The following is a 15,469-nucleotide window of genomic DNA, read 5'->3' as shown; positions in this document are numbered from 1 at the left end:
GAGACACAGCGGGAGCAGCGCCAGCGCCCGCCCCGCCGCTGCCCCGGGGCCCGGGAGGGGTGGCCGGGCTCCCAGCGCTGCCCAGCACCCCATGGCCAGGGGACACACGTGGGCACCCGCGGGCTCTGTCCTGCTCTCCTCGGTGCCCATCCTGCTGCCAAGAGACCCTTCCACCCCCCTTTTTTTGCCCCCTTTGGCTTTGCTCCCGCCTGGAGCCAGCGGGGCTGGTGGGTGCCCCGTGCCAGGCTGCACACGGGTTCAGGGGCTCCCAGGCCCTGGGCAAGGCAGAGTTTGGCACACTTGGGCGTCACATGCTTAGGCTGGAGGTAAAACGAAGACAGCATCAGGGAAGACTCCCTGAGATTTATTATCTACAGAAAAATACTGTGACGGCTCCCGCTGCGTCTCCCCCCTCGGAGATCCTCATCCTGGGCCAGGACCAAAGCTGGAGCGTGAGGCTGTGCCCACTCTCTCGAGTCCAGGGGGCAAGAGCCAGAGGGACAGGCATCCCCTGGTGCCCTGCAGAGAGCTGGGGTGGGCTGTGCCCCAGCAGTGCCCTGGCACGGGGCACACAGCGACGTGTCAGCAGTTCTCAGTGCTCACAGGGACGCAGGTGTCGGACACACCTGGGCGAGGGGCTGCCATCCCACAGCACCGCTATTTCTGCTGCTCTGGAGGCTGGGGAAGTGCCTCCTCTGGCCTGCTGGGGGGCTCCTGGCTCTGTCCGTGCCCCCGTGTCCCCTCTGCCATCCATTCCGACGGGATGGACCTCTTGGCCAGCTCCACGTAGACGCCGTTGTCCCGGCAGTGGGACGGGCGCTGCAGGGAGCAAGGGACAAGGTGTGAGCCTCACCAGGGGTACCAGGGTGTGTTTGGAGGGGGCAGGGGGCACGGGATGCTGGGGTCTGGCACAGGGAGGGAGGCCCTGCATGCCGTGGCCCTGGCGAGGGGGGCAGTGATGTGGGGGCCCCAGCAGGGCTCTGCAGCTCCTCACCATGGTTATGTAGGTGTCCTCAGCTCTCCTCTTCTTCTTTGCTTCCTGCTCCGCCTTGGCTACCTCATCTCCAGGGACTGAGGAGTAAATTGCTTCCTGCGGGGGGCAGATCAGGCTGTTTGGGACTGAGCAGCCCCCAAACACACAGGGGCTGCCCGAGCCCAGTCCCAGGGCAAGCTGCGAGAGCCACGGCTGGAGCTGGCCAGCAATCGGCCCCTGGTGCCTGGGCAGTGCGGGATCCCCCCGGCCTCCGCAGCCCTGAACCCACACACCATCCCCAGTGACCCCTCCAGCCTCAGCTCTCACCTCTGCTTTGCTCTTGCTGCTGCTCTTCCCCGTCCTCTCCAGGGCTGTGAGGGCTGCAAACCTTGAGGGGAGGCAGCAGCAGCAGTGTCACCTCCGGGAGAGCATCACCCGCTCCTCCCGTCCCTCCCTCCCTCCTTCTCCCGGGACACCGACATCCCTTTGCACAGCCTGGGCCAGGCTATCCGTGCTGCTGGCACAGCCCAGGAGGTTTGGGAGCCAAGGGGACACGCAGGGGCACGGTGGCACTAGGTGGCACAGCCCAGGAGGTTCGGGAGCCCAGGGGATGAGCAGGGGCACGGTGGCACTAGATGGCACAGCCCAGGAGGTTCGGGAGCCAAGGGGACCAGGAGGTTTGGGAGCCGAGGGGACATGCAAGGACACGGTGGCACTAGGTGGCACAGCCCAGGAGGTTTGGGAGCTGAGGGGACCAGGAGGTTTGGGAGCTGAGGTGATATGCAGGGGCATGGTGGCACTAAATGGCACAACCCAGGAGGTTCGGGAGCCCAGGGGACGAGCAGGGGCACGGTGGCACTAGGTGGCACAGCCCAGGAAGTTCAGGAGCCAAGGGGACCAGGAGGTTTGGGAGCCGAGGGGACACGCAGGGGCACGGTGGCACTAGATGGCAGCAGGAGGGTGGCACCCCACACCTGGGGCGCCGAACCCTCACACCTGCGAGCAGCAGGGCCAAGCCTGGCCAGGGAGAGCAGCGCGGGGGGGCTGCAGGGAGGTGCTCCCCCATCCCCTAAACCCAGAGCAGCGTTTTGGTACCTCTTCCTCACGCACAGCCCGGCCAGGAACGCCACCACCACGGCCACGCAGCCACATCCCACCGCGGCCGGCCAGAAGCCGGAGTCCCTCAGGGGTGCAGCATCCTCGGTACCTGCGGGGGACACCGAGACACGGGTGGCACCGCGGGGACCCCCCGAGCCGTGGGGCAGCCCCGGGGGCGGCGGGCGGGGAGCATCGCGCACCTTTGGGTGCCGCGGGGCTGACGAGCAGCACCGTGCGGCTCTTGAAGACGCTGCCGGTCTCCAGCAGCCGCAGCTCGCACTCGTAGGTGCCGCTGTCGTTGAGGCGCAGGTCCTGCAGCAGGATGGAGCCGTCCCAGCGCGACACGTTCCCCCGCCACTGCACCCGGTTCTTGAAGCGGCCCGCGGGGACGCCGTGGCTGCTGTAGTAAAAAAACACCATCTCCTCCTGCCAGGCAGGTGAGGGGTGCTGTTACGGTGAGCTCCTGGACACCCTTTTGTCCCCCCTTTCCCCGGGCCTCTGTGGCTCTGATCATGATAACCCCTGGATCCTCCTCCCTGCCCCAACGGGGTTGGCAGGGAGCCAGGAGAGCCCACCCTGTCCAAAACCTATATAGACCCCTGAGACTTCCTGCTCTTTCTCTTTTGCCCCGCTCTCCATGGACACCACAGAATAAAGAGAGCTGTTCCAACACCCTGGGTAAGAGCCTCTTTTGAATACTTTTCCCTCTCCTGGTATTCCTCCCCTCACAGCCCCATATCTCTGAGCTGGTCGGATCCTAGAGGGGGCTGCGTGGAGGGGGGGAAACCATAGAAATTACAGGGTGTCAGGTGCCCGTCCCTCCTCGGGAGCTCTCAGTTCACACCTTCTCCCTGAGCCCTGGAAAATCCCGGGATGCAGCGCCCAGAGCGGAGTTCCCCTGGTGCTGCGGGTCCTGCCCCCTCTCGGGGACTCTTCTTCCTCTCATGGAAACTTCCTCTCCCCATGGCCTGGCGACATGGATGGGCTTCCATCCTCCCCAGGCTCCCACAGAGCCTCCCCACGCCCTCCCTCCCCTGCCACCAGCCCCGTGCCCCCCTCCTGCCAGCCCTGTCCCGACCCACCTGCGTGCCAGCTCCTGCCTTGAGCAGCCAGTCCACCTTGTGCAGGGTCCATCCCTTGCTGTCGGGGTCTAGGAAGAGGCAGGGCAGCAGCACGGAGCCCCCAGCCCTAGCTCGGACCTGGGGCTCCGTGAACACCCCGGCAGCCCCTCGGCACCGCCCTGCCGGGGACAAGGACAGCAGGATCAGCCCAGGGAGGACAGCCAGCGGCAGCCTGCCTGTCCCCATCACCATCTCCTCGCCGGGGAAGCCTGGGGCTGGTGGCCCTGAGCAGCGCCGAGGCCGAGCCCGTGCCTGGCCCCTGCTCGTGGCGTGGCCGGGATGTGGGGCAGCACATCCTCCCCGCACGGCGAGGGCTCTGCCGTGGGATCCGGCCAAGGGAAGCACAACCCCTGCCCTCCACGCCTCGGAGCCAGAGGCTGCAGCTCTGCAGGGCTGGGCTGTGAGTCAGTGCCCGGGAGAACCTGCGCTGCTCATCTCTGCCAGGCCAGGGGCAATCCCAGCGCTTCACACCAATTTCAGTTCCTCCCTCGCTGCCCATTTGGCTTCCTTCCCCTTTGCTCACAGGCTCCAGACCTGGGCTGGTGCTTGTCTGCCCACGTAACCACAGCTTGGGGTTTCTAGAGAAGCTGGACAGTGGGGAAAAAGCAAACCAGGGGAAGATCAAAGAGCACAGCGCTGAGAACCCGCAGGAGGCAGCTGCGGCTGGCTGGGCTGCAGAGCGTGCGGCAGGAAGGGGATTGAAGGTCTTCTCTGAAATGAGTGGGACAGAAAATGTCACGGGAGCTCCTCAACCCCACCTGCCTCAGCCTGCAGCGGCCCTGCAAGGGGAGGCTGAGGCTCTGGGGCTGTTTGCTGAGGGCTGGCTGAGCTGATTCAGCTCCGGGAGCTGCTCAGACAGGCAGGCTCATCCTCGTGGCTGAGCCACCGCGCTCAGCCTGTCCACAGCACCCAGGGCTGGGCCCTGGCCAAGAACCAAGTGTTTGTCTGAAGCCCTGTAAATAATGGATGCAAAGTGCTGCAGCTTCCCAAACAAGTTCTGTCGGTCTTGACCAGCTGAGGAGCTGAAAATGACAAATATTTGCCAGCGGAGAAGACCAAGGGAGCTGCCTGCCTCGAGCAGAGCCAAAATCAATACCTTGGAAACCTCTCCCTGTATTTAGACTCGGTGAAGCAGTTCTGCTTCTTTCAAAGCCTTGGAGCCTCAGTACAGGACACATCCAGGGATGGCAGTGCAGCTGGCAGCCTGGTTATGGGGAGGGCTGCAGGAGGGGGAGATGCAGCAGGGCCAGAGGAGGGACTGGCACCCAGGACAGGAGCAGCTCCATGGGGTTCTCTCTCACCACAGGAGGAGACACACTGAGGGGTCTTAGAGCAAAGGCAGAGGGGAATAAAACTTAGAGCTTACCCAGCCATGTCAGCACCAGGGTCAGGCTCAGCAGCACCTTCATCTCCCTCTGAAAAGAACAGCACAGGTGACACACGCTCCAGTGTCCCCTGAGGCAGGACTGGCAGCCAGCTCAAGGTCAGAGGAAGGCTCTGGTGTGCAGCCTCTGAGGTTGGGAGGCTGGAAGTCAGTGCAGCACAGAGGGCAGAGACAGGTCTGTGAGACTGCTGAGCCTGGAAAGGAAGAGTCTGCGTAAGGGAGAGGGCTCAGCCCCTTCATATTTTCCCCCAAGTTTCTTTCCGGTGGTTTGGGGGTCGAGCTTCTGACATCTAAGCTGAGATGTTCACGGGTGCTGACTCTTCATCAGAGAAGTCTGGTGCTAGAACAGAGCCCCCACTGCAGATCCAGATCCCTGCCCCTGGGTGCTGCTGGAGCAGCGCCACATCTGATCCCCGGATTCAGCTCCACCTGCTCCACCTCTCTCAGAATAAAGCTGACATCTCCTCTCTGCACACCGTGGCTTTATCCTGCAGCCCGGGGAAGGACTGGCTGTCCCCAGCAGGAATGTGCCAGCCAGTGTCCAGAGGAAGGCAGGGTCAGCACCCTGCTGCCTGTCCCTGTGTGCAATTCCAGCTGTGAACCTTCATTTCGGGGTAAGTAGCTACTGAGAGAGCTCCTCTGCCTGGAGAGGCCTCACGTGAAGCTGGAATTGAGGCTGCCATTGCCAGCAGGTATTTTCCAATACTGCAGAAATGAAATAGAAAGACAAGAGCTGAATCATCCCTGACATTTTGGTGGCTTCTCTCATTTTGCTCCACTGTGCAAATGAGATGCTCTCCAGGCCAGCCTCAGACAGGGATTCCAGACCCAGAATCACCTGCTGGGGACCCTTGGATCAGTTCTAGGCTGAGAAAATCACTACAGCTTTGAACCCTCATCACCCCGCCCTTTCCACAAACAAAAAATCCTGAGAAGTGGCAGCAAACCTTCTGGAATCCTCTCCCATCTGCCTCTCCAAACACAGGACCCCTCTGGGGCTGGGTTTTTGCATGGTTTGCTGTGCTCTGCTGTGACACACTTTGCTGCACAGCGACCTACAAACAGCTCCTGCTCAGCCCCAGGGCAGCAGGCACGGCTCGGGGCAGCAGGCATGGCACCCCCTTTCCCAGAGACACTGCCAAAACCTGCAGAGCTGCACCCTCCCAGGACCACCCCCCTGCAGCAGCCAGAACTGCAGCCAGCTCAAAACCCAGCCCTGTCTGACTGCAGGAAGCTGAGATTTCTGTACCCACAACCTCCAAAAGCTCCTGGGCCTTATTTGCCAGCAGGTCCTTGCTGGGTTTATCGCCCTGGTTTCGAGAAGGGTTTCTGGTCCTGCCTGGGAACACGTTTTTGCAGGGTCTCCCCCTGGGACACGCAGCAGGGAGGAGGTGCTGGGAGGCACAGCTGGAGCCAGCACCCACTCGCCAGGCTGTTCATTCAGCGTGTGCCAGGGCTGGCACATCCAAACAGAGACCGGGGGAAAGGGGCACAGACACCACACGGCCTTCACCTTCCCCTGCTTTGGCACACAGCATCCGAGCCACCAGCACCTCTGCTCCCCTCTCTTCTCAGAAAAACAAATTTAAAAACTATCCAGAAATAAGTATCCAGCAAAAATGACTCACCTAGAGTGGCCTGGAACAGCCAGCTAGCCTTGCACGTCCTTCAGCAACTGGCAGTTGCTAAATAACCTCGAGGTTGCGTATCTCCAGGTTGGGTCTGACGGTCACTTTCACAGACAAGAGAAAGCAGAACAAAAAATCAGGATGTGCAACAGAGAGGGGAAACCAGCTCAGAGCCTCTGCCCCAGAGGGGTGATGGGGCAGCCCAGGGAGGTGCCTGGTACGGGGAGCTGGGGCTCAGGCCAGCATCAGGGACTGGCCTGACCGCTCACGATGACCAGTCCAGGACACAGAGGTCCCTGACCCACACCCTGGGCTCCCTCCTGCTTTGTTCTGGGGACCAGAGCTGCTCAGAGAACTGTCACTGCTGCACCCTGGTCCTGTCCCAGTGAGGAAACAGCACTGGGTGACGTGGCTGTGCCTTCCTCCTGGGGCTGCCAGGGCCCTGAACCTGCCTGGCACAGTGTGGGCAGCTGCCTGACACACACCACACACTGATTTTCCTCTGCTGCAACCCCCCGGCCACTTTGAAAGTGCGTTTTCACCCTTCCTCTTTCCTTGATGTGCCAGAGGAGCTCCTGTTCCCCATTCCAGTATCCCAGTGTCCCCCATTCCAGTATCCCCCCTCTCCATTCCTGTATCCCAATATTCCCCAATCCAGTATCCCCTCTCTCCATTCCTGCATCCCACTGTTCTCCATTCCACTATCCCAATATTCCCCATTCCAGTATCCCAGTGTCCCCCATTCCATTATCCCCACTCTCCATTCCTGTATTCCAATATTCCCCATTCCAGTATCCCAATGTTCCCCATTCCAGTATCCCCTCTCTCCATTCCAGTATCAGTGGCTTCGATGCACACCGTTGCAATAAAGCAGACAGCACTCCGTTTTTTCCATGCAGAAAAGCCCCTTCTTTATTCACATAACTCACTTTTCACAGACCTCGTGCTCAGTAGTTTCCTTGCTACTCGATTCATTGCTTAGCAAATGGCATTTTACCTTTCCATCTAATCTCTCCATTCTTAGATTGTTTACATGTTTCACTGATTCTCATAGGACAAATATCTTGTTATTAAACACTCAGCCTGTTTTCCTCACTAGAATAGATTATGTTAACTGATGATAATTTACAAGCTGCCTTCACTGAGAAGGAGTATCAGGCCAGCTGGTAATTCAGCAGAAAGGCCTGATTTTCTAAGGCCTTTCTTTTATAATATCTCTACTTGTGTGCATCACCACACCAAGAAATTCCCATCTGGGTGGCAGGGGAAGAGAAAGCTCAGCACCAATCGCAGCTCCAAGGTGGCAGCTCAGCTTTGCACCAGGAATATTTGCCCAGGAGTATTGTAAATGCAGGTGAACCCAATGGGAAGAAATGAGGATGTCTGACTCAATTCAGAAGGATTAATGATTTCTTTATTATAGCTATGCTAAAATACATTAATATACTATATAAAAGGAGGATAGTAAAACTCCATACTACTTTCTCTGACTCTAACACAACTGGTGACCCTCTCTGAGAGTCCAGCCCCAGGCAGGTTGGATTGGCCACCAGGCTCAAACAATCCTCACCAGAATCCAACCAAGCATCACCCCAGGTAAACAATTCTCCAAACACATTCCACATGGGAAAAATCAAGGAGCAGAAACAGAAATTGTTTTCCTTTAATTTCTCTCTGTGCACCTCTATGAAAAATCCTGACAGGGAGAGAAATGTGCTTGGCACACAACAGGAGGCAGAGCTGAAATGCAGCATTTTGCAGCAAAAAAGAGCCTTTGGTTCCCCAGGGGAAGTGGGGAGTGCTGGGAGGGGACAGCAAAGCCACTTCCCCGGGCTGTGCATCCCAGCACTGGCCTTTCCCAGGGAAGTTTTGCCTGACAGAGATGTTGTGTCACCAGGGAGCACAAATACTTGAAATGTTGCTTTATAGTAGACAGGAGAAAAATGTGTTTATCTGGAGGCACAGATCTACAGCTGACCTACTTCTCAGTGAGAGTTCACCACACCTGAAAGCTGCAGCCAGCAGAGATGCTGAAGGGGGCCTGGTGCTTGTCCTCTTTTGGGTTAAATCTGCTCCCTAAAAACCTTTACTCATCGTCAAATGACAATTTTTACACCTCAGCCTGGCAGTTTTATGAGTTCAGCTGTATTTAGCCAAATAAAGAGACTCACAGCCCAGAATGGAATAATGCAATTTATTGGTAATTGCATGGCAAAATCAGCAGTAAACCTGGAGCACATCTGTAAAAGGAGACAAGTTGATGGATACAGAAGGACAGCAGCTTTTTAGGGGTTGAGTGAATGAATTCCACTGCTCTCTGCCATTCCTTGTTGGGTAAAGCTGGTGAAAGAGGAAATGCCCTTCATCGAGGGGAAGTAATGCTGCACAATGAACCATTTCCCTAAAACAGGTCCTAGAAGAAGGGAGGAAGAAAACAACTACTGCAAACAGAACATTCCTTTGGGCAGAGCTTGAGTCCATGGCTGAGGTAGATGGGGTTGTGTGTCCCCAGAAACAGAGTCCCCATTTGCATTTCTGATTTCAAAAAAAGAAAAAAAAAATTGTTTTCTGTGAATTGTGCTTCACTTCTACAAGTAGAAGGAGCGTTACCCAGTGATGCAGCTGAATAAAAAAATACTTCAAAAGCAGTAGGTTCTCTTCACTCCACCACAGAGGATGCCAGATATCACTTCATCAAACTGGTGTGAGTCAGTATGCTCCAGAAAACCTGAGAATAAACCTTGTCAGTGCCCAGAGAGCTGGAGCAGCTTTTACTTCAAAAAGTTGGATTTCCAGGGCTCAGCAAAAGAGGGATGTCACAAAAAAAAAACAATGAACCAAAACAATTTGAGGGAAAACCGAGGCACATTGGCACTGTAGGCCTGAGGCTTCTGTAGGCCCGAGGCTTCTGTAGGCCCTGCAGATCTGAGGGCAAGAGATTTTCTTTTCCCCAATAAATTGGAAAGATTTTTAGAAAATCATTGTTTTGTGCTTAAATAGAAGTGAGTTATCCCATCAGCATTATTCTTCCAATCCACGGAGAGCAGAGCATGTCCTTCAACCTGCACTGGTTATCCAGCAGCCTCGGGAAGGATCCATCCGTGGTTTTCAGTGCTGTAATTTCAGCCTTTTTCCACAGCTTCAGTCAGTAGGGATCTTCCTCATCCGTGTCCTAAACAGGGAACATGGAGAGAAACTGAGATTTTGTGTGAAGAAATTAACCAAGCCACGAGCAAGAGCCTGGCAAGAGTCTAAATGCTTCCCAAAAATGCTGCTGGGCTTGAACAGGCCAGAGGAGTTGCAAAAAAACACTGATATGAGTGCAAATATATGAGTGAATGCAAATATATGAGTGCAAATATAGGACTTGATTGGAATCAAAGCTGTCATTTTAAGATGACAGTGCAAATATAAGTGCAAATATAAGTGCAAATATAAGTGCAAATATATCATTTCAAACAAGTACAAGTATATATAATAAATATAAGTACAAGCACTAGAAGTTTGACTTGTCCCAGACACAACCACCATGCCATAACCTACACGTGAAATGTGTTTTGAGAGGAGCAGCAGCTGAAGATGAGGCAGCCAGCACAGCACAGCCCTGCAGAGCCAGCCCTGAGCAGCACGAATTGTTGGTTTTCAAGCACCCACTTTCAGAAGCCCCCGGAGCTGTAACCACAGCAGCTCTTTGATGATGTCCCACACGCAGCTCTGCAGCTCTGAGCTCACCCAAACCCCTCAGCTCTGCACGGCAATCCTCACTGACACTCAGACACTTCAGTCCAAAGAGATTTCCCATCAGCTTTGCAATTTTAATGGGTTGGTCACTTATGAAGCACGAAAAAGCACATGAGAGAAACCTCAGAAATGCAGAATTGTTAAAGTGAGAGGGACATTCTCAGGGGCCTGATCAGATAAATATTTCAGTATCAGACAGCACAGGATCAAAGCTGACAGAGCACTGGACATGAAAGCAGCAGGATTTTATCGTACAATTTGACTCCTCCCAAAGGATGAGAGGGCAGTTTTCAACTTTTAAGCTCTGCCATGTCCTGACAGCATTTCCCCCCCAAGCTGGGACTCCATCCTTCCCCATCTCTCCTGCTGGCACCTCCCTGATTCCCAGAACATCACCTGGAACAGCCCTTCCACCTGCCAAGGCAGCTCAGCTTTTGGCACAAGGCGTTTCCTGCTTCCCCCTGCTCCCCAAAACCACCCTCAGCACCACAGCTCTGTGCCTAATGCAGAACTGCAAATAAAATCTGCTGTGTCTAATGCAGAACTGTAAATATTTTATGTACAACTTACGTAATTGCCCGGTTCTCATCCTGTATCTAATAGAAACCACCAGCACACGCCTGTCTGGAGGCTTGGGCATTTAGGAGGTTTTAAATCACTGGCATTAGGAGAGTGAATCAAGCAACACATATTTAACCCTTCCTTAACTCCTGTCCTGACCCTGTGCAGGAGAGGCAAAGGTGCCCCTGAGGTGAATGTGCTCTATAGGACAGGGAAGGAATGAAAACCCTCTGAGCTGGGCATTACTCTGGAATGTGCCTGCCCATTCCAGCACAGGACTCCCACAAAACAAGGGCAGCTGGTGGCAAACCACTGGGAGCTGGAGCACCTGCTGAACAGGAGCTGCTGCTGGGCTGGGAGGGGAAGCAGCAAAATTAGAGGGCAACCACCACCTCAGGGAGCACCACAAACAAAAAGCAGAAACAAACAAACAAACAAACAAAACCACGAGGGTTTAGCAATGTTCCGCTGTAATGAAAACAAAGTAAAAGGAGGAAGATCTCCAGCACCTCTGCAGAGACACAGAGGGCTGAGGGGTCACTGCCAGCCCCAAACTGCTGGTGCAGAGCCCCCAGAAAAACCCCACAGCAGCTGGAGCTTCAACTCTGGTTTGTCATCTTGAAACGACAGCTCTGATTCCAATCAAGCCCAGTGAAAAATCAGTTTGGTGGATTTCATGACAGCCGCCCCAGCAGTACAGCCAGCAGCTCTCGCTCCCTGCAGCCTTTGGGACACCCAGAGGTGTGGGGACACCCTACCTGCCACTCTCAGCACCTCCTTTGAGCACCCAAGTTGGCAAAACCGCTGTGAAAACACCAGCTTTCACTTACCACGCAGTTCAGGCAGCACTGCTTGAGCTTGCCCCCGCAGCCAGCTGTGTCTGAGTGCTCTGGCCTGCAGGAAAAGCACAGCATCAGCTTGGACTTTCCCCCCAGACACTCCTCTGCCTCCTCTGGACTGTGAATTCTGACTGTGCCACAGGGAACTGAAGGTCTTTCATCCTGAGGAAAACCTTTAGGTCTGCACAGCAAAGCCAAAAGGACTGAAAGCTGCCAGATGCCTCAGTTTGAAGGTGGCCTTTCAGTGCACAAAGATTGAAAGGAAAGTTGCTTTTTGGCTGGCAAATCTTACACCATCAATTAAATCATTAAAAGACTGCAGTAAAAAAAATCATTCTACAAGGAGCTGAGCAGAAGGGAGTTCAGTCTCCAAGGCTCCTTCAGCACCTGTCATCCCTGCTCAGGCCACCACAGGTAGCATTACTTGGTTTATTTTGCTGTTGTGGGGACCCAAAAATGCAGTACCCAAAGGTCATACATGCAAAACATCCTGCTGACTGAAGCTCAAATAAACCTCATTACAGAAGTGAAAGATGTCTGCCCCCAAACCGCCTCAGTTCCATGGCACTCCTCACGCGAATGACAGAGAAAAGGGATGTGCAGCCCTTGGTCTGTGCTCCAGCTCGGGATTTCCCAAAGCTTTCTGCCTGCTGGGACAGCAGCAGATACCAGTGGCTGCACTGCACCCTCTTCATGCTGAAGGACAGCGGGGAAATCCTCCCTGTGCCTGAGCCAACACCCCAAAGTGGAAATACAGGCTCCAGCCTGCAGCCAGCACTTACTCATCAGACACCTCGATGGAGGATTTCTTGTAGCCACATTTGCCTTTCTCCTTCAGCACCTGGAATTTCCTCCTCATCCTCACCAGCAGCAGAATGACCACAAGGGCAGAAGGGAGGAACACCAGGATGGACAGCAGAGCTGCTGAGCTCAGCTGGAAGGCCAGGCCTGAAACACAGCGAGGCACGGCTCGGCTGAGCCCCTGGGACAAACACCAGGGCACAGCTTGGTGGCCCTTCCACGTGAGACACGGGGCTGGCAGACTGGGAACAGCCTGTCCCCACATCTGCAGGGCTCCTGTCCCCAAATCTGTGGTCCTCACATCTGCAGGGCTCCTGTCCCCAGACCTGTGGTCCCCAGACCTGTGGGGCTCCTGTCCCCAAATCTGTGGTCCCCACATCTGCAGGGCTCCTGTCCCCAGACCTGTGGTCCCCAGACCTGTGGGGCTCCTGTCCCCAAATCTGTGGTCCCCACATCTGCAGGGCTCCTGTCCCCAGACCTGTGGTCCCCAAGTCTGTGGGGCTCCTGTCCCCAGACCTGTGGGGGTCCTGTCCCAAAATCTATGGGGGTCCTGTCCCAAAATCTATGGGGGTCCTGTCCCCAAATCTGTGGTGCTCCTTCTACCAAACCTGCAGTCCCAAAATCTGTGGGGCTCCTGTCCCCAAACCTGTGGTCCCCAAATCTGTGGGGCTCCTGTCCCCAAACCTTTGGGGCTCCTGTCCCCACACCCAGCCCAGGCTGAGGTGGAGGAAGCTGCAGAGGAGGGCACGGCACAGTTCCACCAGCAGGGCTGAGCTGGGAATTTGGGGCAGGGCTGGCACGCAGGGCAGATGAGGAAATTGGTTCTGACAATCAGCGCCTGTGATGTGGAGATTGTTTTTAGGCCAGCGTTTCCTCCATGTTTAACTTGTTCTGCCACAATGAAACTTCTGAACAAAGGGACACTTCTGATTTTTGCTGTCACCACAGCTGCCCCCGTCCCTTCCTGCCCCAAATCAGTTCAGCAGTTCTCAAAGGACGGAGCTCAGAGAGCGGGGCTGAGGCAAACCCTGCTGAAACTCCAGCGTGGAAGTCCAGGGAGCCTTTCCCATGTGATGCCGGGAATTCCAACATCCCACAAAGCAACTCTGTCCCGGGGTGAGGCCAAACTGAGGGCAGGGAGCCTTACCCCGCTCTGTGACCACCAGCACGGTCTGGGGAATGTTGTGGTAAACATCTGGAGGGTTCTTCACGCTGCAGATGAACGTCCCGTTGTCACTGAGCCTGGGGCTTTGGATAGCGATGGAAGCATCACCATTAGCGACGTTCCCAAGCCAGGATATCCTGTCCTTGAACGTCCCCACTGTTGTGGGGTGTGGGATGGACTGATAATGAAAAACCTGCAAGGAGGGAAAGGCAAGGATTGTGGTAATAAAGCACTCGTCCAAGAGAGCAGAGTGAACTGTTCTTTTGCATTGCAAAAATAAAGGAATAATGACATGTTAAAAAGTCAGGAATAATATTTCATATATAAGAGAAATTAAGCCACCAACTGAATCTTTACAGTCATTCTGTGCACAGTGAAGCACTTGTGGCAACCCCCCAGATTTATCTACTTTATCATTATCATGCTGTTTTGTATTTAGAACATTTTTTCCCCCTAGAGAACACCAAAGGAATTTTACAAGGGGAAGATGACAACAGTGAGAGCCCCAAACCACAAAGTGAGGCAAAGCAAACAGAAAATTCAGATTTTCAACACGCCCAGAGGCCTGGTGCTATTCCACCTACTGTCTCCATCTGGCCCCCAGCGAGGGGCCGGTAGGTCCAGTCCACCAGCAGGCTCTCGGTGATGGGGGAGCTGGACTTGAAGGAGCATTTCAGCAGCACTTGCTCACCCACAAAAGCTCGGACTTTAGCACTGGCTTTAATTTCCAGGGAAAGAGCATTGCAGACACCTGATGGAACGGGCACAAAAGGCAGGGATTCACTTCTTGCTACCTGCGAGGTGCAGAATTGTCCCAAAAATCCCGACACGTGCGCGGGTCAGGCAGAATTCAAAGACTGAAGCACAGCAGTGACTCCCTCCCCAGCACTGAATTTGCAGGAAAGCAGAAAACTTCCCTGAACTGTTCTGTGGGACTGGAAAGGGCTCCAAATGAGCTACCGGGGCAGCAGCACCAGGGATGTTTAGGTGAGGAGAGAAAGGATCAGCTGGGTTACGAACCACCCGCTGTAGGTACTTAAAGCAATTCTGCTCCGGTTTCTGGTCATGGTGCCTGAATTTCACAGGCACCGGGTCAGAACTCTCCCCAGAGCACCAAATTCTTTCAGTTCTTGTTTCCAGTGGGCGCAGCTGCTTCTGCCCCGTTCAGCTCCGGCCGTTCCGAGCCTCCCTCCGCCCCGGGACCATCCACCGCTCCGGGCAGGGCTTCGCTTGAGCCTCCCAGAGCTCCGGGACGGCTCTTCCCGAGCTTCCCGCATCCCCCAGAGCACCGGGACCACCCTTCCCGAGCTTCCCACCCTCTCCAGAGCACCGGGACCACCTTTTCTGAGCTTCCCACCTTCCCCAGAGCTCCGGGACCACCCTTCCCGAGCTTCCCGCATCCCCAGAGCACCGGGACCACCCTTCCCGAGCTTCCCGCATCCCCCAGAGCACCGGGACCACCCCTCCTGCGCCTCCCCCTGCCCCGGCACCACCCACGGCCGCCGGAGCCGCATCCCGAGCGCTCCCGGCCCCGTTCCCGGGCGGGACCCCGCGGGCACCGCCGCTCCCGTCCCGTCCATCCCATCCCGGGCCCCGCAGCCCCCGGTACCGAGCAGCAGCAGAGCCCCCCGCGGGAGGAGGAGGAGGAGGAGGCGGCCGCCGGCCCTCGCCGCCCCTGGGCGCCGCATCCCGGCCGGGCTCAGCCCCGGAACATGGCGCTCACCTGGCGCAGGTGAGGGCGGGGCAGCCCCGAAATGGCCGCGGCGCCTGGGTAGGTCTGGGTACACCTGGGTGGGGACGGCTGGGAACAGCTGGGCACAGCTGGGCACACCTGGGAAACACTTGAGAACTCCTGGGAATATCTGAGTAGGTCTGGGTACACCTGGGTGGGAACACCTGGGAAGCTCTGGGAACAGCTGGACACACCTGGGAAAGTCTGGGAATAGCTGGGCACACCTGGGAAACACTTGGGAACTCCTGGGAATATCTGAGTAGGTCTGGGTACACCTGGGTGGGAACGCCTGGCTACACCTGGGCGGGAATACCTGGGCATACCTGGGAACACTTGGGTAGGTCTGGGTAGACCTGGGTGGAATGAGCTGGGTACACCTGGGAACAGCTGGGCACACCTGGGTGGGAACAGCTGGGTACACCTGGG

General features: G+C 56.1%; 2 protein-coding genes across 3 annotated transcripts; both read right to left on the bottom strand.

Annotated features, from left to right (window-relative positions):
- Positions 1 to 327: 327 nt before the first annotated feature.
- LOC105758833 (uncharacterized) lies at positions 328 to 6,539 on the bottom strand. 2 transcript variants are annotated; one of them, XM_030290819.4, is made up of 8 exons: positions 6,205 to 6,539; positions 4,559 to 4,770; positions 3,154 to 3,311; positions 2,272 to 2,497; positions 2,069 to 2,180; positions 1,301 to 1,361; positions 995 to 1,090; positions 328 to 819 (listed from the first exon to the last, which is right to left on the bottom strand). In XM_030290819.4, exons 2-8 carry the CDS (start codon positions 4,599 to 4,601, stop codon positions 658 to 660), a joined length of 858 nt encoding a protein of 285 aa, XP_030146679.3. In that variant the 5' UTR covers positions 4,602 to 4,770; positions 6,205 to 6,539; the 3' UTR covers positions 328 to 657. The 2 variants fall into 2 exon arrangements, with proteins under 2 accessions (XP_030146679.3, XP_030146682.3); XM_030290822.4 differs by having other exon boundaries at positions 4,559 to 4,607.
- A 1,845-nt stretch (positions 6,540 to 8,384) lies between these two features.
- MPZL3 (myelin protein zero like 3) lies at positions 8,385 to 15,028 on the bottom strand. Its single transcript, XM_072918237.1, has 6 exons — positions 14,921 to 15,028; positions 13,896 to 14,062; positions 13,294 to 13,504; positions 12,128 to 12,293; positions 11,337 to 11,400; positions 8,385 to 9,376 (listed from the first exon to the last, which is right to left on the bottom strand). The coding sequence occupies exons 1-6, from the start codon at positions 14,997 to 14,999 to the stop codon at positions 9,350 to 9,352; spliced, it is 714 nt and encodes a 237-aa protein (XP_072774338.1). The 5' UTR covers positions 15,000 to 15,028; the 3' UTR covers positions 8,385 to 9,349.
- Between the last annotated feature and the right edge of the window lie 441 nt (positions 15,029 to 15,469).

Source organism: Taeniopygia guttata, chromosome 24, assembly GCF_048771995.1.
Source record: "Taeniopygia guttata chromosome 24, bTaeGut7.mat, whole genome shotgun sequence".
In the NCBI taxonomy this organism is placed as follows: domain Eukaryota; kingdom Metazoa; phylum Chordata; class Aves; order Passeriformes; family Estrildidae; genus Taeniopygia; species Taeniopygia guttata.
This window is presented reverse-complemented; position numbering and strand designations above follow the sequence as displayed.